General features: G+C 30.7%; 1 protein-coding gene across 3 annotated transcripts in view; it reads left to right on the forward strand.

Moving 5' to 3' along the window:
* Window positions 1–17020, forward strand: part of LOC115887432 — a 121367-nt gene that overhangs the window by 62113 nt on the left and 42234 nt on the right. For all 3 annotated transcript variants that reach the window (XM_030906854.1, XM_030906856.1, XM_030906855.1), the window contains exon 3: window positions 9840–9930. In XM_030906854.1, the coding sequence (XP_030762714.1) occupies window positions 9840–9930 (91 nt within the window). The remainder of the gene's footprint in view (window positions 1–9839; window positions 9931–17020) is intronic.

A 17020-nucleotide genomic window follows, 5' to 3' on the forward strand; every position in this document is an offset into this window, starting at 1 on the left:
GGAGTTTCCCCGCAGAATCTGCATACGCTCTTTCTTCTTAGTTTCAATCTACTGAGGTGTTCATTGAGGAGACGGTGTCCTATTAAAAACTCCGTGACAATCCGAAGATTGTTCTTACTTAACTCCAGGAAGATCTTTGATTTTTCTTGGTCATAATCCCTCAGAAACTTCTTCGAGTGTCTTAAACCGTTGCAAGATTCCTATTCTAGGTTGCGGATGGAGTCTTCCAAGTTCTTGAGTTCCGCCTTTAGTTGGTATAAACCTTTTAAAGGAAAACAAATAATGTAAAATGAATGAAATATAATTTATTTAATTTGTAAGTGTCTCAATTAATTAATTTTATTTTTATTAATATACTTTCCTAAAACAATTTGGTAACCAGACCATCATAACAAGAAAAAAGAGAATAAGAGCAAGTTTGGCAGGCCGAACTCCTTCAACAAACAAGCTACATCGTTATATTTCCGCCTTATTGAGTTTCTGAGACTCCCTTTTTTTGTTAACTACCTTGCCAGCAAAGCTGATCTCATGGAAAATGTACAGTATCGGCCTTGTTAGTCGGTTAGAAGGTTTAATGAGAAAAATAAACGAAAGACCAATATCGTTACTAGAATTATTGGCGATAAACTGTTCGCAGAACGTAATAACTCAAAAGAAAACGAAAAGGTATTTCGTTCAGAAAACGTGTGAGGGTTCTTTTTGTTGGAAAATGGAGGCAATTTATGGTCAATAGTGCTCGTAAAATGTGCAGTATATTATATACCGGCTGTTTAGGAAAAATTAAAAATAATATATTAATTTAGTTATTTCAATTACTAGCCTTGAGAAATTTTATTTTTTTTTAGAAGTTTAATCCAGTAGTAAAAAGAAATACTCTATCTAAGGCCCTATCGTTTTCTATTTTATTTTTTTTTTCTTGATTCATTACTAATAATAAAAGTTTTTCCTCTTGTAAAGACAATCCGAGTACATACTGCAGAAAGTATATTTCGTAAATAAATTTATTTATAAGGCTGAAAATAAAAATTATGTGCCTATATAAACAGAGTGGGTTATTTTATATTCAGATTTATCATAATTTATTTGGTTATGAAAGTAATTTTGTAATTTAAAATATTTAACACTTCGGGTGTATGTGGAATATTATATTTTTTATATAACTTTATATGGATCATATAAATTTTATTAAATACGTTGAAGAAAATGAAATATAAATTGAAGACCAACTATTGCTTGAGATAGCAACTCCCATGAGCATGTCTCGCTATACTGGCATGAGTAAAACTATCATCAACATCCTTTGTGTGGACAAAGCCACAGTTTTTTTTATTGAACAATGAGCTATCTTATTTGAATTTAAACCGATGAATGTCATTTTTTATATATTCTAGCATTTTTGTACAATATTGTAAATATATTAGTGTTTAAGGCACAATATTACATCTGTTAAAATAAATCCAGCTTACTGCCAACACTGAACCTACATAACATGTTTTATCTTCATTCGCCTTAATAATTTAAACAGGACATTCTACAAATATCCTCGTAGACATGGTTAATACTAATCTCTAGATCCCTAACATTAAAAATTCCTATACCGGAACTCCAAACTCTCCAGTTCCTTCTCAATCTCTCCATCTTTCTTCCTCTCCTGACATTTTCTTTGATATATTTAACGATACGACGTCACGATGATGAAAGAAGGGAGAAACGTAATGACAAGTGGCGTAATATAAGACTCGCTGGCATCAAGGGCCCAGGACTTATTAAGGACAATCCCGCAGTCCTTAAACAGTAGAACGGCCGTTACTGCGAAACTTTAGCATGGGCGCGTTCAAAAATATTAAGAGTGAAACACTTCTCGACTAAAAGAAGTTTTTGTCGAAAAGTGCTTGGTCTAAAAAAGTATGTCTAGATTGATTATTTTCTAGTTTTTGCTTCCTACGACATTAAACAAAACACCACATACAAAAAGTCTATAATAAAAAACTATTTCTTACATTCGAAACTTCATGAAACTTCCTACATTTATTTTATATTTATCAATATAACTTATGTACAAATCTCTGAGCACCGAATATGAACTAACTGTACTCTGTTTCTACACTTAATTTTTCCTCTACTTAACTTTAAAAAACAAAACATACACAAAATATCACGACCAAGATGCAAAATTTTTATGATTTTCCAGAACGCAGGTTATTTGACATAATTTGACACAAATTATAACCTATAAATTGGCAAGAGTTTGACAAATCCAAATCTGAGATCGCTCTAATCAATGTTGAAATATAAATCTGTTGTTGTTTAAAATAAACCAATAAAACTGGTTAAAAATAACAAGAGGCGACGCATGACGGATTTATGTATATACCCATCCATAGTTAAAAAATTTTAAGATATAAATAGATTGGGATGAACGTCATCTGCCTTGTTTCTGTCATCGTCGAAATCTAACCTGATTGATATAATATATTTGATGATAAATTAACAATATTGCTTCTAAATAATATCAATAATAACGTAAAGATATACTTAAGACTCAAGTTTTAGCATTTGAACTTTGTTGTTGTTGGTAAAGTTCTAAAATAAAAAACAAACTAGCGACTGAAATGAGTTTAAGTGAATCTAAATAATTACTAAATTGGGATTATTATTATATAATTAATATTCTACAATTTGTACATACATGGTATAAATAAATTTTAGACAACTAATTTATAATTTACATCTTTGTTTCAGAAAAATATATATGCAATATATATGTCTGCGTGTGGTAACAATAAATGATGAACAATATTGGTAAAATGCGTGCTTATAAACTAGACATGTAAATAATTAATTTGGTCAGTTAATAGAGTATTTCTATTAAATAAATGAACTAATTACCTTTTGAAATTGATTTTATTATGCGTTTTAAGTGAAATTCTTTGTTTCCAAATATGGTATTTGTAATTTATATAAATTTGTTAAATGAAAAAATTTGTAAAAATTGCTAAATTATAATACAGTTTTTAGGTAGTATCACATTGAATAAAACTGTCCTGACATGCTTTTGATATAATTATGAATAAATACCACACTTTCTTTAAGCTTCAGGAATTATAGAAAATTTACAAGAAGCAAGAATTTTAATCCAGAAAATTTTAACGTAATTCTTTAGAATAATTGATCTATGGTTTTAGCCAACTAGCAAGAAGAAAAAAATATTAGTTAATTTAATACTATTGTTATAATTTTTCTATTCTTTGAAAAAAATGTAACTAAGTTTCGAGATCAATTATTACTGATCATTATCAAGCTAAAACTATTTAACTTAAGTATTTTTCTAAGGGCTCCTAAATACAAAAGTTTAAGAACATGTTTAGTTTATCTAATCGTTAGTAAGATAAATAAAATTTAATAAATAAATATATTAGATATTAGTTTTCTTTCATGCTGTTGTTCCACGGCAAGAGTTTAAAATATATTAACTGCTTCTTCACGCCGGTTTTTTTTTAACTGGTCACTAATAAATAATTTTTTTGACAGTGGTTTGGACTTTGTTTTTGATTTTAACATTAAGTATGTTACCATGGGCCATCACTTTGTGAGAATGAACAAACTCTATAACTTAGTAAAAATCGATTTAGACGGTAGGCCATTGACCCTGACCCTGAAAATAGATCTTCTCCAGATTAGCCTTATCAGTAAAAAAAGTATGTTAAACTACTTTAAATTTTTTTGTCACCTAGGGTTCAGTAGAGGACCACAATATAATCTGAAAAGGACACAGGTGAACAGGCCGATATCCACCTGAAAAAATGTAATCTAATCCAGAAGCTAATACATCTTTTTAAAAACATCAAAATGCTTTTTGTTCAATAATTGGGTTTGTATTTAAGTAAATAATATTTCTTATGTAAATATAAAACAGAAACTTGCAAAAACTAAAGTCTCTCTTAAAATAATTTTCTTGCCATTCACTCGGCTAGAACTAATAAAAGGCAAACGTAGTTTTTGTGCGAGCGATCGACTGCTACGGCCCTGAAACTCTCATCTTCCAGACCCTTCGCTACCACCCTTCAAGACATTAGGGCCAGCTGACGTCAGTGCGCTCTCGAAAATTCGCCCCGCATGGTTTATATTCTTATTAAGTGACTGGTTATTATGTCGGATTATGGCGTTTACGAGGCCATTCGTCCGGGAATCAATCCGGTCCGACGGAAAGCCGAGGAGTTATCGGAGTCCTAGGCCCAATTAGGCCTCTTGATTGAGAAAAGTTTCGTTGGCATCGGGTGCCTAGAGCGATAATCAAGTACATATAATTGAATATCGCTCTTATATAGTCAAGGTCGGGTGGGATAATAGCATTTTTGCCTTAAATTATAAGGCCGAGTTACCTGAAATTAAAATGAATGGTATTATTAAGAATTTAATAAGGAAAGGGCATAACAATATTACGAACTCCATAGGTTCTTAATTTAAACACATGTTAAAAACACTCCTTAATTAAAGCGATGTACTCCAAATTGGAGTACATCGCCACATCGGTTAAGTGTCTCCAATAAATAATCTCCTCTCTAATCAAAAGATTTATTTATTATTTTTTACTTGTCTATATCTGTCATCTTGACTTTATGTCATCTTGGCTTTTATAAAGGCACTTGAGTTCTCTGAAATTATCGACCTCATAATTTCAAGACCTCTGCTTGTTATTCAAGGTGTGACTTCTATAGTACTTGAGAAACCCTTATTCTTGTTAGTGACAGATAATTCTTGTGACTTATTTCAAAGTCTAATTAACGTATAAGAAAGATTTTTTTTATTTTGCTATTAATTTGTGTATCGCTACTTCTTTTACGTAGCATTTAATTTCGTTCTTTTAATATTGAATATTATATTAAAATGAAAGTTAAGAAGAAAAAGATTGTCGTAAACCGGCCTATTATTGTTCTGCTTATTATATTTTGTGCCCTCCCTGGTTAATGTGGCGTACTTCCCGTTGTGCCACCCCTGCTCGCTGACGCACCCCTGGCTCTTATTAATTTTCTACAAACTTCAAAAACGTCTTTGTTTGCAGTCATCTTCATCTGGCTTCGTGATATGAATAATAAATCCGGATTTGGATTGTCTCGCGAAAGTTGAGTGCGTAGGAGGTAAAACTTTCCGACGTTGTAGAAGCTGAAGCTTAGTAAGAAATTTTTGAATATTATTGACGAAATATATTTTGTTAATTAATATGTGATTGTAATTGTTTTATTAAAATAGCAGGATATCAATAATTATCATTGTATTACTCTTTAGTATAATTATATTCCGCCTCGTCTTGTAATTAAGATAACATGTAGTACTCCCTCAGACGTACACACCACACGCTGCGCGGTTCCAAAAATCCAAAATCTTCAACCCTGGAACTACCTGCTGTTTGCCCTATATCCTCATTTCTTTCGCAGCGTGTCGTACCATACGCTTGGACCGCGTCCGTTACGTTATCCCCGTTTTAGGGGTCGCTAGTTCGTGGTTCGTTGTGCGTAAATTGTGTACCTGTGTTTCAATCCCTAAAAATGCCTAGAAACACTAACATTTTGGAGATTCGTAAACAAGGAGTTTACTATAAATGTCGAATAATCTTCAAAGCAGACCCCCGCCGCGCACTTGCGTCGCGTTGGGGCTCTAGAGGGAAACAGAAAGTGCAACCGCCGAATTCATCTACCAGGTAGTAATTAATAATAATTATAATAATAATATCATTATATTGCAACCAAAATGCATGTTAACAAAGGTAGAGCGGAACAAGAAGTTCTTTACATATGTATTTTTGATTCAATCGCATCTCTTATACAATTTAATAAAAAACTAATCTTAATAATATAATCTTAATATCTACTAAATTCTAATATAATTTTCAAATTTTATTATTTTGTATTGCTAAGATTGTTGGTTTAAGACCCAAGACCCAAGTTATGTTTAATTTCCTTCAACCTCTCCTGAAGACATGTTCTATTTAATACTTCAGGTAAAAATGCCTCTTATGTTTTAAAACAATATTGGATTATATTATTGTATAATAATTCCTTTTCTGTCCTACTTGAAAATGCTTACAAGACAATATCTCTTATCTTATAACATATCTTGCTTATAACACAATATTCTCTGTTGAACAATATAAATTGGCAAATTAGAAGTGGACTCAACATAGTGTTGTATATTCTGACCTTATCTCAATTGCCAGTATTTGAAGAAAATATAAAATGATGAGTATAACTAATAAAAGTTTTTAATAACAACAAATGTTTTAATGTTAGAAATAGGAATATACCGTATGATCGAATAAAAACGGCGTCAGCGATGGCTATGAAATGAAGATCGCTGTCATTTTATACGTAAATTTATATGGGAAATGTCATCGATCTTCATTTCCCAGCCAACTGGACGCCGTTTCTTTCAAACCAAATCATACAGTAGTAATAATTTATAACAACATATTAAAATATAAGCGGGGAAGGGGGAAGTTCACCGCCACCTTACAGATCTATTGTGTCTCCCTTTCTTGTGTTATAACTCATTATACAGTCGCTTGGACAAAAGCAAATATCTGATACAGAGCTCTGATACATAAGCTCTGTAATGTGAAGCTTACTTCTTCATCTCCGATATCAGCCGGACCAAAGTTTATCTTGGAGGATACTCATTTCAGGTGACGGATGGGGTATTCCAAGTTCTTGATTTCCGCTTTAAGTTCCAGTCCAGTTAGTGGAGTGTTCGCTCCTTTTCTAGCTAGATCGTTTGCTTTTTCATTGCCTTCTATCCCTTGGTGGGCTGACACCCCGAGTAGGAGAACTTTATTATCTCTGACTAATTTGTTCGGCTTCTCTACGAATTGACGGTTACTGAGTTGATCACTTTAAATGCTGCTTGACTATCAGATAAGATGGTAATTTCTTGTTTCCGATAGTTCCTATCTAAGATAAGTTGTATGCATCTTTTAATAGCGTAGACTTCTGCTTGAAGAATGCTGGGGTAGGTACCTATTGATTTGGAGTATTTAGTTTTCGGTCCAAATACTCCTATCCCTGTTCTTGCTTTGGTTTGGGAAGCATCAGTATAACACATTATGGTATGGTATTTTACCTGCTGAGCAAACGTTCCTCTCTTCCAATCATTTTTGTTGCTTTATTCTACAGTGAGGTGTTTCTCAAAGTTATACATTCTTGGTATGTCATCCACTAGGAGTTGCAGTTGGAGGAGTGGAACTTTCCTTTTGGGGGTGTTCCAAGCTCAGCAGCGTTTTAACGTCTAATCCAAAATTTTATTACTTCATTATTATGATAGACTTTTATTAGTGATTTTTTGCAAAGATTTTGCTTCGTTATTTCATTAGTATCAAGATACTTAGTTATATCTTAATTAATTATAATAATAGTATGTTCCTAAAATTAATTCTATTTTAATTAAGTACCCACGTATAAAAGTTAATTACTAAAGAAGTTTAAATTAAATTAAACTTAGTTTAGAACTAATACTTCCTTTATTCTTGTCATTTTATCATTAATCAAATTAAAAAACAACGTCCAATATGTAGCTGCATCCGCCGCCATTATTTATCTGGAACTGCTGCTCTAGACTTTTCCCATTTCCATGCAAATGCCGTCTCAGCGACAACTTCAGCTTAAACCGAGTTTAAACATGTTAATAAAACAATTTCGGTACCTCATGTAGAAGAATGAAAGTTTTAGTTGGAGAAGGAGAGTTTGTTGATGCAAGTTTTAAAGTCAATTAAGCAGACTTCGGGTTAGATAATATGTAGTTGCATTAATACGCTATAGAGTAAACGGTTAGCTTAGTATGTAGATGCGCAGAAGTTAAAGTTCTTGGGGATATATGGTGAGAAGACGTTAGTAAGTTATAAAGGATATTTTCAGTGACTTGCATTCGGTTAATAGTTTACCACTCACGTAAGTGTCTTTAAAGAGTGTAAACTACGTTGTGTAAGTTTTGCTCGACTAAGCACTATACGAAAATTAGTGTAGGAAAACATCTATTTAAGTATTTAGGTACATAATATGTTAGTAGCATTACAACTATAATATACAGGGTGGTCCGAACTGTATTCCGGGAACTTCGGCAGCATATTCTGAAGATAAAAATAAGTAAAAAATATTCGTATAAGTGTATGTCCTAAAATGCTTAGTTTCAGATATACAGGGTGTAGAATTTTCATTTTTATTTCAATTTTTTCCAAATAATTTCTGAAGTAACGTCAATATTTCGATGAAAATTGGTGTCTGAGAGTTTTTTGACATGAGAAATTTGATTTTGATGTCAATATGACCCCTATTTGTAGGGGGCGCCACCTACATGTGGTTTAACTGTTTTGAAGCGTAATAACTTTTTGTCCGTACCTGTATAAAACTACCGAGGGAAAAAATATACATCTCTGTGACTTTTTACATAAAAAATATATCTTTGTAAAAATCGCTACGAGCAACCATTCTTAAGATATTTAGAATGGAAATAGTCAATACATGTCATTTTTGAGAAAAAATAAACACGTTGAGCAGAGAGAGAGTTATTTCACTGAAATAATAAGTTTGGGAATTTGTTTTTTTTTAAATAATCATAAATTTTTCTGTAAAAAAATTACGATAAAACAGTTTCTGTTGAACTTTTGGCACAAAAACTTTCAAATTTATGATCTGAGTCTAATAACTATTTAATCAACATGTTTAATTATATGTCAATGATGACAGGTATTGATAATTTTGATTCCAAATATCTCAAAAACCAATACTCGTAGCGATTTTTACCAAGAGACATTTTTTACGTAAAAAACGTCGTAAATGCATATTATTTTACTCAATAGTTTTATACAGGTACGGACGAAAAGTTATTACTCTTCAATCCAGTTAAAAATATGTAGGTGGCGCCCTCTACTAGTAGGAGTCATACTGACATCAAAATCAAATTTCTCGTGTCAAAAAACTCCCAGATACCAATTTTCATCCAAATATTGACGTTACTGCAGAAATTATTTGGAAAAAAATCGAAATAAAAATCAATCTTCTACACCCTGTATTTCCGAAACTAAACATTTTATGACATACATTTATACGAACTTTTTTACTTATTTTTATCTGCAGAATATGCTGCTGAAGTTTCCGGAATACAGTTCGGACCACCCTGTATAGTTAATTCGCCGCATTAAATGTATTGCAGTTTGAGTTTCTTTATAGCAATTATTCTATTCACTTCATCTGTATCGGTTTCCTTTATAATTCTTAAAGACAAACTATTGTGCTCGGATATACAAAACGTATTCATTTTTACCTGCCATACGATCGAAAAAAAAAACGGCGTCAAAGACGGATGGGGAATGACAATGGAGGATAATTTTGGTGAGGTCTAGCCCTAGATGTTATTTACTTGGCACGTAACTCTTCTTTAAGATTTGTTGCGTTTACCGCCAGTTGGTCTTAAGAAGTGTGTAATTTATTTTTATATTGAATAAAAAGGATTTTTAAATAGTGTAGTTTAAAATTCGAGAAAAAATACTTGGAAATAAATTTATGTGTTCTATCCTTTTTTAGTCTGTTTTTGACTAGTTTTAGGTCAATTTTTAGTAAATGACGTCTAGAGATTGGCCACTCTAAGTTTATCATCGATGCCGTTTTTTTGTGCATAGGGTAGTAGTGACGCTTATGTAATAAATCTTTATTTACATTTGAATGTGATAGTTAGAAAAATAAAATTACGTTGTCTACCAAAATGGGCGTTATTTTGACTTAGACGTATTCATTTTTAAATCTCGTTAGGGTTTAGTTGCGTAGCTGTAGTTAATAAATATTTCTTTGTTTCAGAATGGAAGAAACAGTTCGAGCTATGTTGGTATACAAAAAGCAAGCTGAACAGCTACGGCAAGAGAAAGCAGCATTAACTTTAGCTTTTGAGGTAAATAAAAAAAAAGTTGTATTTTAAGTAAATATTACGAAATATGCATCACATAGAAATAAGGTTTAAAAACTGCAAAGTCTATAGCATCTGACTATTTTTATTAATATATATTTTTATCATAATATGTAGATATATAAATATATGATGTATATTAATAAAAAGGTGGAAGGTGAAATTCATCTTGGAAGCGACCAGAACTGTAGACTTAAATTTATTTTTTTATATACAGGGTGCGTCAAGTGCAAATATATTTAGGGGTAGTATATTTCGACCCCAGAAACATATCTATGAGGTTTTTTCTTCAATTGTTTTTTTTAATTTTGAATATTTCGGAAAAAACTGAAATGTTTTAATATTAACTCAAAAAACATTATCTTGATAAAACATTATCTTGATGACAACTACATTGTGACAAAATGGTGTTAGATAGGAGAAAGTTGCAAGAGGAATTTTTTTTGGAAATAAACCGAGTGAATAAAAAAACTCCGAAATTTTTATTTTTATCAGTGGCGTACTATTTTTTTTAATTACCCGATGCGTATCACATCTACCCCACTGATTGAAACTAAAACCTCTTCTTTTTACATTTAAAGTGTCTCTGTTAGGTAGATTCCTATAATGAAATTTTATAACCATACCTTCAACTGTTAAAAAATTATTAAAAAGTATCTTTAATTTTTCATAAACTTTAACACCCTGTATCTTGCGTAAGAGGCATTTCTGACCCATAGTGTGCTATATCAAAATCAATATTTTGACATCCCCTATCATTCCTCGAAAGTATGACCGACTTACAGGAATCACCCTGTATATGCACACAGCGGTTATATACAGGATATCCAGTACTTGGCACACTCCAGAGCGTTGTCCCTCCGCCAGATCACTCTGATTGCATATGTTTGGGATATATGTTTTTACTTTTAAAATTATTTTTATCAATATAAAACAAATAGATTGTAAAATGATGAGATGTAAATGTAGATGTATGGTTTTAAGAATGATAATAACAGGTGCGCTAGGACCATAACACTCTTTGAATTTGAAATCGTGACAATTTAAGTCAGTCGTCAATAGCGATCATGTCCTAAAGCAACATTTTTCAAAATCGAATTTATTTAGTGACCGAGCAAATCTAAAACGTGGAAAACGAAGCGGCCCGAAATGGCATTAAATTCGACGCTTCGGCTTTTTAAATTCCAAATGAGTTTCCTTGATGAACTCGGCGGGAGAAGAGATTTGTATGAAATTAGTTCGATTAATCGCTCGAGCATAAAAGACTTTCCCCTTTCAATTATGAGTTTTCGGAAATTTAAAACTCCAATCTGTAATAAAAATAAATGAGGGAAACGAGTACAAGAACGATAAACGGCTTTCAGTTACATTTTTCTTTCTGTTAAAAATATATTCTTTGTTTTTTATTTCTTCGATTTTGAAAAGTGTCATTTTGTCACTTCTGCAAATTTAAATTTATTTCGTATTCATAATGTATTCATATTATATTAAATACTAAATGAATGTTCATGAAATTGCATATTTTTACTGCGGTTACGAGGTTTAATTATGTCGAAAATGCATTGAAATTTCACCCTTTATACTCAAGTTTTTAATATAAATGATTATATTCGAAATTATATTTTCAGTATCCACTAAGTTGTTTACTTAATAGCCGAAAACCAGTTCTCATACACAGGGCAGGTGCATATAACATACTTAAGTTTATTCACTCACAGTTCATAATACATACACCTACATGGAGTCACACGCAATACTATTTTTTGAATATCTAACTCATGCTGCTGTGACCCAAGTATTTTAATATCACCATACCCTGTTTTCAGTACAAAAAATTGCAATTCTCACTCTCTTTTCTTAACCATCATTAGTTACATCAACGCATTATAAATAATATGTTATTGTAAGTTATGTCGTAATAATATTACTACTATTATCTCTACTACCTTTTTTGATTTTAAAGTTACAAAGTACAAAATCCTTGTACCAGTTAATCACATCATTTTATAGTACTATTTAATATTAATTTAACAAACTTTTATTACTTCTGTTATTTTATTTATTTTTAATTGATAAAAATTAGTCTCAAAAATAGCATTTTTATTTTGAATTTTAGAAATAAATTACTGTTTTGCCATATAAACTCGAATTCTAAAAAATATATTTTTATTTTAAAATGAGTTTAAATTTGTAAAACATCTTTATGCGTAATATAAACATAAAACATAAGCCCAGATAGAGTACAAACTTATGTCACTAAATAACCAAATTATGCCACAATGTCACTTTAAATACAAACAACACATTTTATGTCAAGCATTTTATGTTTAAACAAAATCCCGTTTTTAACGTTGTTAACATTACTGACTTTTATTACTTTATACTATTTTATTATTTATAGTAGGTACATAATTTAATATTATATGGGACACATTTTCTTCAAGAACTTGAATAGAACGATACTGTGTTTAATATCGTGTCTATACTTTATCATTATTTATTATTATTGATATTTACATAAACGTATTAAAAAGATCTGCATGTAGACATATCAGGTCAATGGCTTAAAGGGAAGTGAATAAATATTTTATTTTTTAATGTCTTAACATTTCTTGTTTGCTCTTGTTCTTGTGACAATATTACCGAAGATTGAAATATTCTACGCTAGTAAATACTATAACATAGGTAAAATGACATGTCATATTGAATAAATAACATATCTCCTTATTTCAAATCTTTTCAAAATATCTTGTTGAACATAACTCACTAAGAATTTTTTCTAGTCATTTTGAAATTGGTATAATGGGAAAAAATACAGATTAAGATTGGGCTGAATTTATACAGGAGTCAAGTACGCATAAAACAAAATTTGAAACGATAAAAGCACCATCAGCACATCTTCTAAAACCCTCTTGGCCACAATCGTCAGAAAACATTATTGCTACTAAGTAAAAGAGGGTTTATAGCGACCGTTACAAATGTAGTGAATTCGGGAAACTATAAACATTTTATTTGTTTTGTTATAGCGGTCGTTAATACAGCAAAAAAGTTTTTCTACGCTAGAGGCCTGCCCGAGATTTCTAACTTTGACATATAACAACTCTAAAACTCAATGCCAAAGTATTAAAAGAATCGGATAGATATAAAGTAAGGCCGAATCGTTACAATTAATAGCTGTGTTTTATTGTACAGCAACCTTGTTTTGTATTTGGCATTAAACAAGAAATATAAAATAAATATGAAATAGAGCGATATTACCGGGGCCTTACGTTTTTTAGTATAAAATACTGGTTCGTAGTAAAAATTAATTTTACTGTGACTTTTTTTTAAAATAATGACGGATTTTTTGAAACGTTAAAAATGAAACTGTAGACGTAAACCTTATTTTTGATACGCTTTGTAATAATTTGTATATAACATTTAAAATAAAATCTAATTTAATGTAATTGTAGAAAAACAAAATAAAAAGAAAAAATTAAGAATATCTAAGAAAAAGTGTTTAATTGTAATAAAATTTAACTTGAAAATAAGCTAATTATTTAATATATTCTCTATCTAAGTGTTACGTGGCTACAATTTTCACTTCTGAAAGTCTTCCCAAACACACCATTAGGGCATTTTAGAATATTACCTAATTGGATAAAGTTCCCCGAACACGACAACTGCCATGATACGTGCCCAACAAACTTATCATCGTCGCAGTCAACACCGTTGATCGTATTAAATGTCGCTTTTCCTTACATAAATCTTTATTTGACACGTCACGGTTGAGCTCCTTAACTTGTTTGATCTATAATAGATGCGTGAGACTGTCTACTGCTAACGATGTCTGGTATTATTTATTCATTTCTTTTAATGCCCTTTATAGAAACTTCTCTCCAAAGGTTGTATTTTTGTTATGATAGAAACAAAAATAAGTATAAACATAACTGTTTAAAAACGTATGTACTTGATTTTAGAAACAAATTGTTTATTTAATAACAGTTTATAGTTTTATAGTTTCTAATGTGAAAATCCGTAAGCTCTACTACTACTTTCCGAGATACAGCCGACGGCGATTCTTAGTGGGACACCCTGTACTATGATATACAGAGTGAGTCTTAAATAAGTAAAAAAAATTTAGGGGTACTATATTTCGACCACTTAATATAAACACGTCTATAAAGTTTTTTCGCGAAAAAAATATGAAAGTTTGAAATTTTTTGAGAAAATGTTTGGATTTTTTTTAAATTTTTAGTTAAAAAACATAATATACCTATTTATAATATGACAATATAGATAGTCGGTTAAATTTACAACACAGAATACCCAGAAAAGATTCAGTGGTTCTCACTTTTCAAAGTAAAATATCTCGGTTATTTTGGACTTATTTGAAAAACGGCAAAGAGGAAATATGTTTCTTTTATCGAGATCTACCAGCCCTGAAAATATTTACACTAGACAAAACTCACCCTGTATAATATTTGTTATACCGTACTTATTTATTATAGATACAGCAAAAATACTTAAGATTAATATAAATTGAGAATCGTGTACAAAAATATTATGCATATTTCTATTATTTCTGACATTAGATCAAGCGTATCCACCCTGTATGTTTGTAACTGTTAGATATTATTACATGTTTTTAACGAGTTGCTGAGGCTAAGCCTATCTCAAATATTATTCTAACAAAAATGCCAAAAAATAAGTTAATTCAGCAACAAATATTATAGATTAGAAATTAAACAAATTATAGAGAAACAACGTCAATCTACAATTGATCTATTTCTAGTGTATGGAACATTGTAAATGTTTTCATTGTAAAATTGTATTCGTGGGAGTATAGAATATGGGAATATTGATTTGTATGTAATATTAAATGAAGGTTTGAAACTTATCGAAACGCCGCGCCGTATCTTACAAGTCCACTTTAAATAGAGACAATCTAAAACAACATTGGAAAAATTGTCTAATCTACAGTAATATAAATAAAAAAAATATTTTAATAAAATTCGGAATAACTCTCCCCCTGGCAGTATCGCGTATCAAAACTAGCTTAAAATAAAAATCCCAACCAGATGTTCCACGGTTTTAACGAGACGGGATTTAATTCTAGCCGGCAGGGGTGCCAACTTGCGTATGCATTATTTAGCGCCCTGCCGCCCTTGCCAGAGTGTCGTCTAATCAGTTTAACGGTTGTACAGCTGAGGCCAAATAGTATCACCACATTCTCTTAATGCTGCGCTTCCTAATATAGTAGTGGTTTATTAAGACTGTGCTATGGGGATTAATAATGCATCATATCGTCAAGTTCTGTTAAACTAGGTTTTTAGAAAAAAATTACGATTATTAAAGATAGTTAATGAGAGTGATTGCCAAAAAGTCCGCAAAAACGCAATTATATTTGAAGGGGAAAAGAGATCAGAGTCACGATTTTACAAAAAAACGTGACGATATGGACTTCTGATCGTTCGGAAGCGCCTGTAACATTTTGGAACCTGATCATTTTTGCACTGCATAGCGTGTTAATCTAATTTAATTATAGTAACTCTGATTGTTTTCACACAAAACGGAAAGTGTCATGAGAAAATTTCGGTTGAGAAGACTAAGTTGGTGCTTTTACCCAAATTTTGTCAAAAATGGACTCTGATCTCTTTTTCCATGCTCCTTTTATTTATTACTGAGTTATTGAAAATCATGTTTTAGTTTTGTAGAATGAATTTAGCATGTTCATCCTAGCTTTATAAGTAGTAGTTCATACAAGAACTTCCAAAAAATTGAAATATTTTATCTACTATATAAAAATAAACAAATTATACACACACCGGCACGAAAACGGGCACCTTAAAATTTGTATTTATTTATTTTATATACATTTTTTTTTTCATTTCATTATGTATTCACTTTATATATTGTGTTCTAGAGAACCGATTTTGTTGATTTTTTAAGCAATTTGTAGCTAACTTATTTGACTTTTTAACTCTTTCTAAATTAAAAATTAAAATTGTCATCTGTCAATTATACAAGGGAAAACAAAATGTGGGTATTTTGGTGAAAGTTTGGAACACCCTGTGGACTACATTAATAAAGCAAGGAGAATTTTAAAAATAATTTTATGATCTAGATGTATCTTTTTTCGATAGTTTGTTTTTAGATTCACATCAATAGCTTAATTTTTTTTTGGAGATATTCGCTTTTGAAGAAGACACTAACATTTTTTTGTGTTTTTTTACATCAAAACCATGCCTTTGCTTATGGTCCTAGTCAACAGACCTATAAAATAGTGTTTATGATTTATATAATGTTACTATCTTCGAAAAATCATATTATTTTCTGTTGGGCAGTTACTCTAGAAGAGATAGTTTTAAGTCTAAAAGTTGATCTCTACCATGATCAATTAAAGCAGCGATAGCCGATATTTCATAACTTAAAATCATCTCTACTAGAGTAAGTCAATAAACAATAATAGTAATATGAATTTTCAATAAAAACAATAAACACTATTTTATAAGTGTGTTGAATAGGAATTAAAATTATTAATGATCAAAAATGTTATTTAAATTTAAAAATTATCTAAGCATTAAGATCAGTTTACATCCTTTTTGTTCTTAAGTAATTTCAGAATAAAGCTGTTTGTATTCTTTCTTATTTTCTTAACATATCTATCTCTTCATAAAGAACATTTTTTTTATATTTTAAATTGTGACAGTATTTATAATAACGATATTTTTTTATGTATATAAAAGTCATATTTGTATTAGTTAGTTTAAACAGGTCGAGAAATGCACGTGCAGAAGTGTAATCTCGCTTTATTACAGACTGTAGATGCAGAAATTCAGTTACGGGAAACCGAAGTTATTTCACTTTTACTGTACGAACCACAGGCCTGAAAAATGTGTCTGGACAACGTCCAAACGGTTTTGGCTCTTTACGACCATGTGCAATGTTGTGTTTGTTTTAAAAACGTTTTCTATGTCTAGAGACCTAGAATACAAAAAAATCTATTTACGCTTTCATATAATCACCTATAAAAAAGGTGTAAATTAAGAGGGAGATAATTATAATTATTAATTAAGAATACTACAGAAGAGTG

This window comes from Sitophilus oryzae, unplaced genomic scaffold (assembly GCF_002938485.1).
Source record: "Sitophilus oryzae breed Bouriz unplaced genomic scaffold, Soryzae_2.0 scaffold_575_pilon_pilon, whole genome shotgun sequence".
In the NCBI taxonomy this organism is placed as follows: Eukaryota; Metazoa; Arthropoda; class Insecta; order Coleoptera; family Curculionidae; genus Sitophilus; species Sitophilus oryzae.